At 41.6% G+C, this 14,682-nt stretch overlaps 1 protein-coding gene across 16 annotated transcripts in view; it reads right to left on the minus strand.

Moving 5' to 3' along the window:
- Nucleotides 1-14,682, minus strand: part of LOC142159778 (uncharacterized) — a 627,000-nt gene that overhangs the window by 159,316 nt on the left and 453,002 nt on the right. Inside the window, exon 16 of one of the 16 annotated variants that reach the window (XM_075214476.1) lies at nt 12,634-12,712. The exons of the other annotated variants lie outside the window; for them this stretch is intronic. Coding sequence (XP_075070577.1) covers nt 12,634-12,712 — 79 coding nt within the window. The remainder of the gene's footprint in view (nt 1-12,633; nt 12,713-14,682) is intronic. 16 annotated transcript variants of the gene reach the window in all.

Here is a 14,682-nt window from a genome sequence, read left to right on the forward strand (position 1 = left end):
CCTGCGAGCCAGGCCTTATCATACAACATCAGTGCACGACTTCACTAATGCTCTTGTGGATGAATGGATGCAAATCCACTCAACCATGTTACAAAATATACTGGATAAACTTCCCAGAAGAGTGAATACTTTATAGCACCAAAGGGGAACCAACCGCATTTTAATGCCCATGTGTTTGGAATGAGGTGTTCAACAAGCATATATGGATGTGATGTTCAGGTGATCTCATACTTTTGGCCATGTATTAATGCCAGGTTTGGGCAACGCAATTAGAATATTTAAGCTATTATCACTCAGTAGAGCTCATCACTTATCTTGATACCATACTGTTCCCGAGACTAATGTAGTTTGTCAGATTGCTATTGGAGGAAACAGCTACCAAAGAGAAGGTGGTGGGGGAAGGGCCCTGGTCTCTTATGGTCATCCTTATAATTCTACAATACTTATAGAGATATGCTAAGACTGGTGTTATTAAACAGGTTTCTGGGTGCATATGAAACAGGTGCCCCTCCCTCAAAAGGACGCAATTATTGTGGTAATTTACAAATAATCTAAGGACCTGGGTCTTTGTGAATCCTATAGCTCTGTATTTACACTTCTAAACAAAATATGGTCAAATGCACTACATCAACAGATCTTAGGTGGCTATTTAATAATTTACAAGTGTCCCATGATAATAATGTAAGCATAGAGGGACACCCACAATCAGACATTTCTCTATTATCCACCCGGCTCAATACACTATTACAGCTTTCACCTACAGCATCTACAGCAAAACACTCTGGCAGTCTGGTTTGCTAATACATGTATTAACCAACCAGTGGATTTCAAAACAAGTCATTGGTCACATGACTTGACAAGTCCACCAAATGGTCTATTTCATCCCAAAAAAACATATGTAATATATGGGCTGTAGTCATTCTGGCAACAATGATTCTATTGATAAAGGGGGGACTGCCTGTCTGTCGACAGCTTCATGTGCTGACATGGTTAAAATCTGGACATTTGGACTGTCGACAGGTAGTAAAATTGACAGTCACAATGTCGACAGTCAAAGGGCAATATCGGCGGATCTAGCGGCAATACAGCCACTGGACCCGCCAGCACAAAACAATTCATACATTCAAAAAAGCAACAATGTCAAAATTCAAAGGGTCCTCCTGCCATAATGACAACCAGCCCTAGGCTGGACAGCTCGGGCCTATATTCCCTAGAGAGATGGCGAATTCCATAGGTGGGAGTTAAAGGGGAAGAGGAGACAAGGCACAGGTTAGAGAAAGATCTAAGAGAGTGAGGGAGAATATATGAAGAGTTTTGAGATTTCTGAAGGGCTGTTGTTGAGGAATTTGTAGGTGAAGCTGAGTACTGTGGATTCTGGAGGATATGCGGAGCCAGTGGATTTACACTGGTGCAGCCATAATGGAGTTGTGAGAGATGAAGATCAATTCTACTGCGGTGTTTAGGATGGATTAAAGCAAGGACAGATGGGTGAGGGGAATGCCAAATAGGAGGAGGGTGCAGTTGTAGACGTGGGAAATTAGGAGGGAATGGATAATAGTTTTGGTTGCATCTTAGGTAACAATATTTACAAGGTGGAGGCAACAGGACTGCAGGAGAGTCAGGATGTGAGAAGTAATGCACAGGTTACGGTAGAGGATAACACCCAAGGCAGAGACCTCGGCACACTGAGGAAATTATCGTGTTGATGGTGAGGGAGATGTGAGGGGAGGTGGTGACTCTGGAAAATTATGAGTGTGGTTTTGGACACATTGAGCGTTAGGTAGCATTGTGACATTCATGCAGAAATATCAGAGAGACAATTGGTTATACAAGATAGTAGAGGAGAGGTAGATAGGTGGGATTGGAGAAGATGATATGCCAGAGGTAGAGACATTGAAGGAGAAATTAGATATTTAGAAAGTGATCTAGTAGAAAACACTGTCACAGAGGCCAATGGAGCAAATTAGGTGTAATATGGTGGTCAACAGTGTCAAAAGTGCCACACTCCAGAATGCAGGGCTGGCCTCCAGCGCCGGGCTCCTCTGCTCCGGCGTCTTCCCATGGCGACCACCATCTTGGATTGCACATGTGCACTCCTGTCTTTTATAGATTTCCCTGTTCAAACATTGGCCGATTGCTTTTTACTCCCACTCATGTCCCAGACTATGTAAGGTATCTGCTCTGGTAATATGGTGCCAGCTCTTCAAGTCCAGTCAGTCAGCTAGATACTGGATAGTTTGGCTCCTGTTACTCTGTGCATTTCCTGTGAATGCTGGTATCCTGTATCTGTTGTTATTTAGCGGATCCTGAAATCCAGCAATATAAGCTTCTCAGCTAATCCTGGTATATTGTATCTTCTACCCTTCAAGTTACCCTTGTATGCTGGCATTCCTATTCTGGTCTCTCCTTGTCGGATAACAACTTTTCCTGTCAGTCTCACCTGCTACCCATCTGGAGAACTAAGACCTGCCTGGTGGAAGCAGCAAAAACAAAACCGTGTTGCGGGAGTCCCTGTCGAAAACCTCCGCTATGCTAGACTACGCATCTCCACGGTGAGTGGAGCTAAACCAGGCATATTATAGAATACCACCGTTCCTGTGTGTTTCGAGATAAGCAGTAGAGGGGTTCAGGAGGATGGACAGGGAGAAGTGATCCTTAGACTTTGCTGTAACTATATAATTGATCACTATTGTGAGTACAGTCATTGTGGAATGCTGGGGCTGAAGCCCAATTACAGAGTCGATAATGAAGTTAGAAGAGAGAAAGTGAGAGAGACAGTTTTCCATATATTGCTCAAGCAGTTTGGAGGCGAAGGAGATGAGCTTGTTGTGTAAAGAAGGATGGAAATTTTCCAGTGGAGACAGACTGAAAAAGGTGAGCATGTAGTGGGTAAAAGGGAGTGGAAAAAGTTGGGAGGCAATAGGGTAAAGGTGGCAGATGATATCATATTAGGATAGAGATGTGGTCCTTGGTTACTGTCACAATAAAAAAATAAATACAGTACTGACCTTGTAAAAGCGCTTCTCACCAATTGTCCAGGTGAGCACATTTTCGTACTCTACCAAATATCTTTTTTGCAGTGTCTAGTTAGGTCCATATATATTTGGACACTGACACAATTATTATTTTAGCTGTTTACCAAAACATATTCAAGTTACAGTAATATAATGAATATGGGTCTAAAGTGCAGACTGACAGCTTTGAGGGTATTCACACCCAAATTGGTGAAAGGTCTTAGGATTTAGAGCTGTTTAATATGTAGACCCCTCTTTTTCAAGGGACCAAAAGTAATTGGACAATTGACTTAAAAGCTGTTTCATGGACATGTGTGGGCTATTCCTTCATTATTTCTTTATGAATGAAACAGGGAAAAAGTCTGGAGTTGATTCCAAGTGTGGCATTTGGAAGCTGTTGCTGTGTACCCCACACCATGCAGTCAAAACATACTGTGAAGGCAAATCAGGAGATTTTTAAGATTGACGTGGATTATTCTGCAATGGCTGAGCCAATCACCTGATCTCAACCCGATCGATATTGCATTTCACTTGCTGATGACAAAACTAAAAGGCAGTAAAGACCTGGCAAAGCATAACAAAGGAGGAAACCCAGCATTTGGTGATGTCCCTGGGTTCCAGACTTCAGGTAGTCTTTGCTTAAAATTTTGTTACAAAGTATTAAAAACGAACATATTATTTATGAATATGTTAATTTATCAAATTTAATTTGAGCCCCTGAAAATAGGGGACTGTGTATAAAAATGTTTGCGATTCCTAGACGTTTCATACAATATTTTTGTTCAACCCCTTGAATTAAAGCTGAAAGTCTGCCCTTCAATTACATCTCCATTGTTTAATTACAAATCCATTGTGGTGGTGTACAGAGCACAAATTGTGTCACTGTCCAAAAATTTTCCAGACCTAGCTATATATTTTCTTTTTTTTGGTCATGAGAGAAAACGTCCCCCTTTATCCAGAATCTGCTGTGGAAATTAGAACAGGGATAACAGAGAGTTGCCCAGAGACAACAGGTTACTTGGATACTTTTGAGAGCTACAATTTCTGGTAGAATCTTCAGAGGACCCTGAGAGTCCTATATCCACGTCCTTTATAGTCCAGTTCTACGAGTCTGGTGATGTTATCTCTCTGCTGACCCTGTAGTGACACTGCCTATGTGGTAGTAGGAGTAAGAAAAGCCTCAATCTGACCGTGCACAAGGACACTTCAGAGAGTGGCACAGTGAGTATGCCATTTGTGGTGTTGCTTTCCCCTTCCATATTATATTACAGTGTGATTGGTTACTTGTTCCTAAAATAAATATTCTCAATTCAAATATTTTCGGGGGCGTGAAAATAATTAAGGTACTGGTGGCAGGGACAGAAGCCAAAGCACAGACCTGTAATTTGGATCTGGGGAGGGAGATGTCTCCATTAGTCCCTGGGTACACAGCTGAAGGGAGCTCAGGTATAATAATATTAAGTAGCACAATAATCACTACAGCTGAGATATATAACATTATACTGTATATATCTGTACTATATTTCATCTGCCATTACATGGCCTAGTATGCATTTTGTCTAAATGTTTTTCTTCTACCAAGATACGATCTTGCTCTAGGCTAATAACCCTACACAGCTCAGCATCAGCTAATACAGACAAATTAGAATAGAGAATCCATATAAGTCTGTTTTACTGCTGGCCATAAAAATGACCTGTTGGCATATGACACACAACACATGCATGCACACTTGTGTGTCCACGGCTGTATTTTGAGTTGTATTGAAGCGTCTGGAGCAAAGAGGCATCAACCATCTTCAAAACTTGCATCTAGTTTATGTAGGTGCAAAATGTACATCTTGTACCTAATGAATGTCAAGATCTACTTAACTCAGAGGGTGTGCTCCATTTGTGACTCCACATCCTTACTGTACTGCAGTTGTACGTTAATGCACCTAAACCGCTTCTTTAAGTGCTAGGGGCCGTAAGTGATAGAAGCAACTAAAAATACGGACACCAGATATGCAATGTATCAATTTTGCACCAATACGCTTCTATACAATGCACAAATGCACTTACCTGCAACTTTACATCGGTCCCTATATATCCTCTACTTTATATTTTATACAGTCAGATTCACATGATATTGTTTCCCCTATACTATCCAGAGATAAAGAACAACTTTGAAAGAAGTTTTGTACAAACAAATGTATACATCATATAATGTATACACTGATATGTCACGAGTTGCTTTTCTTACAATAAATGAGATTAGGAAGAGCAGATGAGTCAACTTAAATGTAGTTTTATTCAATGTATCGATTTTTAACAGAGAAAACCTTTGACATTAAGCTATATCTCTATAATAACAAACACATTTCCTACCTGTGGATTATCTCATGTGCACATAGTTTGGGTTTGTTCACAGAACATTTCTCATTAGGAGCATAAATATGGTTCTCTCCTATGTCACATATCAAAAAACAAACAAACAGCTGAACTACAGGTAAAACATTTCCCACATTCTGCACACACATATATAAGAACAGCGTATACCACCTGCATGAATAATGATGTGTAAGAAAATTACAAATGTGCTTATGTGTTTATTCATATTCTCTTTATCATTGATCAGGTTTTCCATGCAGATTATTATGTCATATAAAGCAGTTTAATACAGGTATATAAAGTAATTGTTAAGGATTCACAAGGTTGTTTTGCTGACAGATAAGAAATCAGCACAAAACAGTTGACAGGGCATTTATTGAAATGCTTTCACTGTATTAAACGTACAACTAGTGCCAGGTTTCAGGTGGACTGTTTTTTTTTATTAAGTTCACATTCATGGACAAAATGGGAAGCACAACCAAAGCATAGGGATTTGACATTGAAAGGATGCATTTGAGTCGTCTAGGTTACAGGTTAGTCCAATGTTACTATATGGAGCAGTATTAAAATGGAACTTTTGTCCTTACATTTAATCCTTAATGGGGGACATTGTATATGCTTGAGGCGTAGAGTATGGTAACAGGTGTCTAGGCACTTTTCAAAAGCCAAAACTTAAGCTCCTCATCCTCCTCTACACTTCAGTGGCAAGATGATTTCATATTTTTCCTACCAAAGCCCTGAGGACGAAACCAGAACTACAGAACAAAAGGGAGAGGAGAGAACAACAAACAACTGGAACAAGAACCTTAACAAGGTGATTAAAAAATGAACAAAGAGCATAAAGTGGGGGTGTCCAGTGTCCCTTATTGGACTCAGAATCCAATGTGCGAAAATAAAAAGTGCTGCAAGACTGTCAGTACCAGGGTAAGTGCTACCAGGATGCTGTAACGTGCATTGCTGTCTGAAAGGCTGTAGTTCCAGTACACATACCAGTTTTCACAAAGGAAACCTAATAATGCAGGCACCTGCACTTTCAAGGAACTAAATCTCAAACCACCCTCCAGCAAGAAGACAAGTAAACAGTCCAAACTGCAAAGAAGAAATAGGAAATCCCTTCTAAAATCGGCGTCCTAGCCCAGACCAGACCATGATCTGAACCACACTGTCAGGGAGACCTAGGACTTAAGGACCATGGCATTAAGAGGCGCGCCGTGAAAGCCAGCCAAGAAACTCCGAAGCAGAAAGAAACCTGACACAGCTAGCCTGGTCTTAGAGGCAGATGCCACAACTGAAAATGTCCAAGAGACAAATTGCATCTCAGAATTCCATCCCTAGAGTGAATATTGCCAAGATGGCGGGGTCCTCATGACCAGTACACTCTTAGTTCCTACCTCATGAATGAGGTACGACACTGCAATTTCATAGTCTAATTGCATTTCAACAGCCCTTCCTCCCCAGGACACCCTGCTCTGACTAGGACATTGAAAACCGATTGCAATACCCTGGAGTCCCAAAAACCTGGAGCTGCACTGAAGAGTGGCAGACTCCCAGCCTTGTATCTGTAGAAAAGTGTAGATATACCAAGGTGAAAGGTCACCCCCTATCGAGGGAGTCTCCCTTCAGTCACCAGGAGAGCACATCCTTAGAAACATTCAGATAACTGGCCCAGCTGATGATGGTGAAATTCATTCCATAAGCTCGATCTGAAACAATGCAAAGTGCATCACCTTAAAAGGAGGAGACCATCTGTGCAGAGGACTTTTAAACAAAAATGAACGGACTCCAATATGTGATCTTCACGAGATCCTTTAAGGCACCAGTCTGTGGGGGAACAGTCTTAAAAAGGCCAGCCACAGGTGATCATGATACAGATCAGATGGTGAGGGTTTAACCCCTTGCAGGCAAGGAGAAACTGTCCAGGTATAAAAGCAGCATCACTGGTAGCAGAGAGGTAGGACAGGCTTAATTCAAAATATGGACAGAGTCCTCACACATTGACACTAAAGACAAGCCAAAACGCATAGCCCACACTAAAACTAGTGGGACAATACAGTGAATCTGGGAAGACACTAGTGTCCCCTTCCTCCAAGATTGGAATATGCAAGTACTGATGTCCAACGACACCATGGACTCACCTTGCTTCCTGCTGTAGATTACAGTCCTCATGGACTCCATCCTGAACTTGTCCACCCAACAATTGATATCCAGGGAGATAGAGTGGACAGCAGCAGGGCACAATGACAAGCTGAAAGTGGACTACAAAACAGATGCAAAGTACAGAGCAAAGCTGCAGTACCCAGATAAGCTAACTGTGGCTGCTAAACATACACAAGTTCAGAGTAAAAGTGACTTTAACAGCCTCCTGACCATTTAGAAGAAAGATCTGTTATGTATTCCTGGCAGCCCTTTGTGAGGGAAGCCCAGACAATAAGGTGCTGTGCAGAAATAGCACACTCCCCACCACAAAGATAGCCACCATGCAAAGGGTTAACACCCTACCCCATCCTATGCATAGTGTGGGCTGCCTGAACAATTTTTCCTGCAAGCCCATCCCACTCAGCCACTCTTCCATAAAATAGTCCTTCACATGTCCTCATACTCAGTGTACCTTCACTTCAGTGAGGGAATTTTAATAAACTCCCCCCCCCCAACTTCCCTAAATATCTTATGTTTAATGTACCATCAGTCTGTACTACTATTATTCTGCATCATTTTATTCAACTCATTAATATATGACAAATAAATCGTCTACACTTGAAGGATAACTAAACCCAAAATATGGCATTTCCAAATACATATTTAAAACTTTCGGCAGCTTCCCAGAATGGAAGATATTTCAGAAAAAGTAGCGACTGTGAGGGGAGTAACTTTCAACACACAGGACACTGCAATCAACCTGAAAATGGTTGATGACAGAGAAGAAGAGCTTATACTCAGCTGCACTTCAAATGCAATTATAATATTAAACATCTTAAGATCTGTCAGGGTACAGGAAATTGTACATATCTCTGCAAATATTTTGGCAGGACAATTTTAAGGCAACTGCAATTTTAGTCAAATCATAAATAGAACTATAGATGTCGGGACAGATTTAACTCACAAAACATTCCCATATTTGAGAAAAGCTACCGTTTCTCTCCAGTGCGACTTCCATTTCCCACATTTTGATGCACAACAAAGCTTGACTTCCTGCGTAAACCTTTCCCCAACTCAGAACACAAACATGGGTATACTCATGTTTTTTTTATGTGGAGCAAAGTTTGAATTCTGGTTAAAACTTTTCCCACACTCTGAGCAAATGTATGGCCTCTTACTTGTGACTTCTCTGTTTAATTAAGGATGCTTAATTTGTAAACAATTTCCCACATTCAGAGCAAGGATAATGTTTCTCTTCCGTATGCATTCTCTGATGTACAACAAGACACTCAGAGCAAGAGTGTGGTAAAGGTGTTTTACTTACTGTGTGACATCTCTGATGGCTAAGAAGTTTTCAATTTTCGTAAAGCATTCTCCACACTCAGAGAAAGAATATGATTTTTATCCTGTGTGAATTTTCTGATGTGCATTGCAGTGTGATTTACTAGCAAATGATTTCCCACATTCAGAGCAAGAATATGGTTTCTCTCCTGTGTGCATTCTCTGATGTACAACAAGATCTGTTTTACAGGAAAAACATTTACCACACTCCAAGCAAGAATAAGGCTTCTCTCCTGTATGAATTCTCTGATGTTCAACAAGATTTGATTTAAAGGAAAAACATTTACCGCACTCAGAGCAGGAATAAGGTTTCTCTCCTGTGTGAATTTTCTGATGTTTATTCCAATATGATTTACTATTAAATGATTTGCCACATTCAGAGCAATAATATGGTTTCTCTCCTGTGTGAATTCGCTGATGTATAATAAGCCGTGATTTACTGATAAAACATTTCCCACATTCAGAGCAAGAATATGGTTTTTCTCCTGTGTGAAGTTTCTGATGTTTATTGCAAACTGATTTACTATTAAATGATCTCCCACATTCAGAGCAAGAATATGGTTTTTCTCCTGTGTGAATTTTCTGATGTTTATTGCAATCTGATTTACTATTAAATGATTTCCCACATTCAGAGCAAGAATATGGTTTCTCTCCTGTGTGAATCCTCTGATGTACAAGAAAGTTTCTTTTTGCAGTAAAACACTTCCCACATTCAGAACAATACCAAGATTTGTCTACAGTGTGATCATTCACATTTTCCCTCTGGTTACTAACATAGCTGAGGTTATTAAAACTTTGTTCTCCATTGAAAGAAGATTCCGATTTCACTTCAATAAGAGTAGATGTAAATTGTGTATAATCTGTTGATGTATAAATGTCAGTGTGTGGGAGATTTCCTTCTTCACATGATACAGACTCTTCCTTAGCATGAGTAGATGTATATTGCGTACGATATGTGGATATATGAATATCAGTGAGATTTCCTCCTTCACATGAGACAGATTCCTCCTTAATAAGAGCAGATGGATCTGTATGTAGTTCTATTGAGAAAAATTAAAGGTGATTAGCTTTATGAAATATTACTTTACACTCACTATAAATTTTGCAAAACAAGAGTATAAATCCCATTGACTATTCCTTATGTGCTATTGTTGTGGCTTTCAGCATTAACCCAAAAAGGCTATGGCCCCCAGACCAAAGCATTCAGAGACCTTCCAAACTCTACAGAATTACTCGTTAGCAAGTCCCCCATCATCACCGCCTCCTCCCCTCTACCGCTCTTACACTGAAGCAATTTTAGTGTTTGATCACCACTACTCATGATAGTATCAAGAGGAATCCCAGGGGCTTCAGACAATAGGAGGTCACCTTACGCTCTGAAGCAAATGCAATTAGTGGCTATTTGCCAGAATCTCACTTTGAAACATTTACCCTTTGGTCTTTTCTTCTGCGTCTATCATTGAGGGTCTGAAGAAACACTAACAAAATTTATCTCTACAAATTGTCAATGCAGTCATATGTTTGGTAGCTAATCACTGGAAATGCCCAGGTCTCCCTCCTTGCAGCAAATGTATAATAAGATTTAACACTTTGCAACAAGGGATGAAAATCTAAGCATATAACGCAGCTAATATTAGAGTATGGGTAGCAGGGGGGATTGGATCTGTGAGGAAAGAGTGGCACTAGGCACCTCTCTGACAACTCCCTCCTGAACCCTCTCCAATCCGGTTTCCACCCCCTCCACTCCAACGCAACCAACCTGGCCAAAGTTACTAACAACCTTCTTGTGGCTAATCTAAGGGTCACTTCTCCTTGCTCATCCTCCTAGACCTCTCCGCAGCTTTCGACACCGTTGACCAACCCATACTGTTGCACACTCTTTTTTCTCTCTGCATCTCTGGCTCTGTCCTCACTTGGTTCTCCTCCTACCTCGGCAACCGCTCCTTCTCTGTATCCATTTCTGGTTCTTCCGTCCCCTTCCGCCCTCCCTGTAGGAGTTCCTCAAGGCTTGGTTCTTGGACCTCTACTCTTTTTGCTGTACACTACCTCCCTGGGTGATCTCATTGGAGATCTGATATTGGAGACCTCTTTTAGTCTCCAATATCATCTCTGATCAGAGAAATAACAGTTTCAGAAGCAATTCATGGTAATCCAGATTTCATCCTGCACTTAATATGCTTTCCATACTGCTTTAGCTTTATCATACTGATTACATTCAACTATATATCTCTTCTCCTGATCCCCCCCCCCTCCTTCTTTCTCATGTATCCGACTGCCTTTCTGCCGTCTAGTCTTGGATATCTTCACATTTTTACAAAATTAACATTGCTTCCCTCCTTCCAGATCATCGCTCTATATCTGCTAACAAAACCACCATCTCTTGCATTTCCCAACTCCGCTGCCTGGGGGTCACCCTTGGCTCTTCCCTCTCATTTGCCCTCCACATTCAGTCACTAGCCCAATCCTCTTCAACATCTCCTGCATCCGCCTCTTCCATTCTCAGGATGCCACGAAAACCATCATCCATGCACTCATTATTTCCTGTCTTGATTACTGCAACCTGCTTTTCACTGGCCTCACCCTCTCTCTTCCCACCCCACTCAGGTCTATACTCAATGCGGCTGCAAGACTCATCTTCCTCTATCGCCGCTCCTCTTCTGCCTCGCCTCTCTGCCTTGCTTTACACTGGCACCCCTTCCTCTACAGAATCCTTTTCAAGCTGTTTACCCTCACCTACAAGGTCCTTGCCCACTCCACTGCCCCATACATCTCCAACCTCCTCTCCATTCACACCCCATCCCACTTCCTGCATCAGCCAATGATCGTCGCCTCTCCTCCACTCTGATCACCTTATCCCACTCCAGAATCCAAGATTTCTCCCGGGCTGACCCCACCCACTGTAAGACCTCCCATGCTCCATCCGACTGTCCCCTAATTTGTACACCTTCAAACGACCACTTAAAACTCATCTGTTCCTCAAAGCATAGCACCCATACACCTAACCTTCTCTCCATGGCTAATCTCCTCACCTCTCATCCCCTGTCCTGCTACTCGTTCCTCTTGTAATTGATCCCCTCTGACTCCCCATTATGCCTCCTGTCTGTTTACCCTCCCTCTAGGATGTAAGCTCTTACGAGCAGGACCCTTTTCCCTCCTCTCTCTACCGTTTCTTCTCCTCCAACTCCACTGTGTTAGCTACTGAAGTACTGGTAAAACACTTTTTATTCATTCACCATATTGTCATTATTAGCACATACTCTGCTATACAATCTAGTCATTTACTTTTATTAGAAAAATACACACATTTCTGCATTTCATTAGAATCCATTATCCTCTATCTTTCAACATCCTTTATCATCACTACATTACATATGATCTATCCTATTTCTCCCCTTTATTCTTGTATTTGCTCATCACAACCATCTTCACAAACACCACCACCAACACTTTTGTAGTAAGTTTTCAGCAAACATGGTGCTCTGTACATTTAAAGACACCCAGAGAAGAATACAAACAAAGTCCTTAACCTACCACACAAAGCCCTCACCAGGCACTACGCCACAACATACACTCCACCCAACGCTCAACAGCAACAATAGAGTAGTACACTTTTTAGTGGAGACACATTGTGTTGTAATGCAGACATTTACTTCCTAAGCAAAGCAAATTCTACTACAAACTATAAACAATTCACACTGTACACATATATATTGTTACATGTGGTTAAGGCATCTCCTATAGACACAGACAGGGGTGTGGTTAAATCTTATCTTACCCAGTGATGTGAGGGGCTGGTGATTCTCCATCATCACGTCCTTGTACAGATCCTTGTGTCCTTCAAAATATCCCCAATCCTGTATGGAGAAATAAACAGTGACATCCTCACACCTTATAGGAACCTGACACACAATGATACAGTCATCACCCAGACACATCCCCTGGGGATGAGTACGAAATGTCAATTGACAGCTAAATTATTTGCACCTTAATGTTAATCGTCATAACATTGACACAGTTCAGTTAATCACGTTTATCTTTACTCTCAAACAATGAGATATATGTTTCACCTATTCACTGGACCTATTCACTCGAGATTTACATTTATTAGGAGAGACCTCTGCTGTATGGATCTAAAATTAATTAAATTAAAAAAAAATACTTTTGTGTTTTCTTCTCTAATTATTTGCCCCTAGGAAACTCTTGTTTTGGGGTTAAGTAGTGGGCTAACTATTGCTAGAATTTTCCACCTCCAGGGATATAATAGGATTTTTTTCTTACATAAAATTAATTTCTTTTAGTCCACTGGGGGAACGGGGTACAGTGTAGTGAGAATAAGCATTGGGCACTTTAAGAAAGTGGATACCTAGTCCTAGCACTTTCCCCAGTATACTCCTCTCCTCATTAGGCTGTAGTTTATGTTTAACTAAGCCCCACAGAAAAGGAGACATATAAAGAGCATAACAGAGAAAGAGGAAAACAACACCATCCTCTCGAACAAAAAACACAACATGTCACACAAAAGAAGAAACTAGAGCATTAACGGTGGGCGCCCAGTAGTCACAATCATCGGTGGGAAATGCTCAGAAGGAATGGAACAAAGCACCTTTCTCCCAAAAGTGGCATCCCCTGATGCAAACACATAAAACCTGTAAAACGGAGTAAGAGTGTGAATGAAGAACCAGGTGGCTGCTCAGTCGAGGCACCATGTTGTGCCGCCCAAGAAGCGCACACTGACCTAGTGGAGTGAGCCCTAAGATTATCTGGAACAGGCTGCCCAGCCCCATTAGATGCCTGACTGATTACAGCCATAATCCAGTGAGCAATAGTCATGTGGACCACATCCAGAGAACAAAGAGAAACCTCATCCTCCAAAGATCGACATTTGTTCAGGGTTGGATAACAATATCCTAATTTTTGTGGAATCTGGAAACCACCTTAGTGAGGACAGAAGGCTTTGTTCGATGAGCCAATCTATCATCAGGAAGATGAGGAGGAGACTTGCAGGAAAATGTTGCGAGCTCCAAAACCCTTCTAGCCTAAAAAAAACGGCTAAAAGGAAGACCGTCTTCCACTTTAGAAAATTCAAATCCACCATGTCCAATGGTTCAAAAGGAGAATCCTGCAAAGCATTCAACACCAAGTTTAAATCCCTTGGCAATACCGGAGGAACTACAGAGGCTGCACATGAAACACCACCTGTATGAATGTTTGTACACCTGGCATCTTTGTTTGAAAGAAGACAGAAGAGCTGACACCTAACCCTTAAGCGAACTAAGGATCAAACCAGCGTCCAGCCTGTCTTGAAAGAACTTAAGTAAGCTGGACAACTAAAAAGAAGAGGCAGGATACCCCTTCTTTTCAACCCAGGTAATATATATACTCCAGACACAATGCTTTATTTTAGCTGAAACCGGTTTCGGAGCCCTAAGCATGATTTGCACCATGTGATCAGACAAACCCTTAGCTTGAAGGATCATGGCTTCAATGGTCATTCTGTTAAAGCTAGATGTTCTAAACAGAGATGATATAACGGGCCTTGACTTACAAGGCCTGGCCGGAGCAGAAGACTCCATGACCGCCCCGAAGGAGGCAGGAGGGGGAATTCATTCTGGAGGACTGATTCCAGGAAGGTGTTGGGCTGACGGATGAAGAGTTTCTGTTCTCTACCAGTAGATGATCATCGCTATTCTGTACTTGGGGAAGTAGGCTGTTGCCCCATCTTGGGACCTGTCATCATCTCACTCTATCGGGAGATACTCACTAGGTTCTGGGCAAATTGGTGTGCCCACAAGAGTGGGGAGACTGACACAAAGAGCCCCACCAC

The sequence above is a fragment of the Mixophyes fleayi genome, chromosome 6, assembly GCF_038048845.1.
Source record: "Mixophyes fleayi isolate aMixFle1 chromosome 6, aMixFle1.hap1, whole genome shotgun sequence".
NCBI lineage: Eukaryota > Metazoa > Chordata > Amphibia > Anura > Limnodynastidae > Mixophyes > Mixophyes fleayi.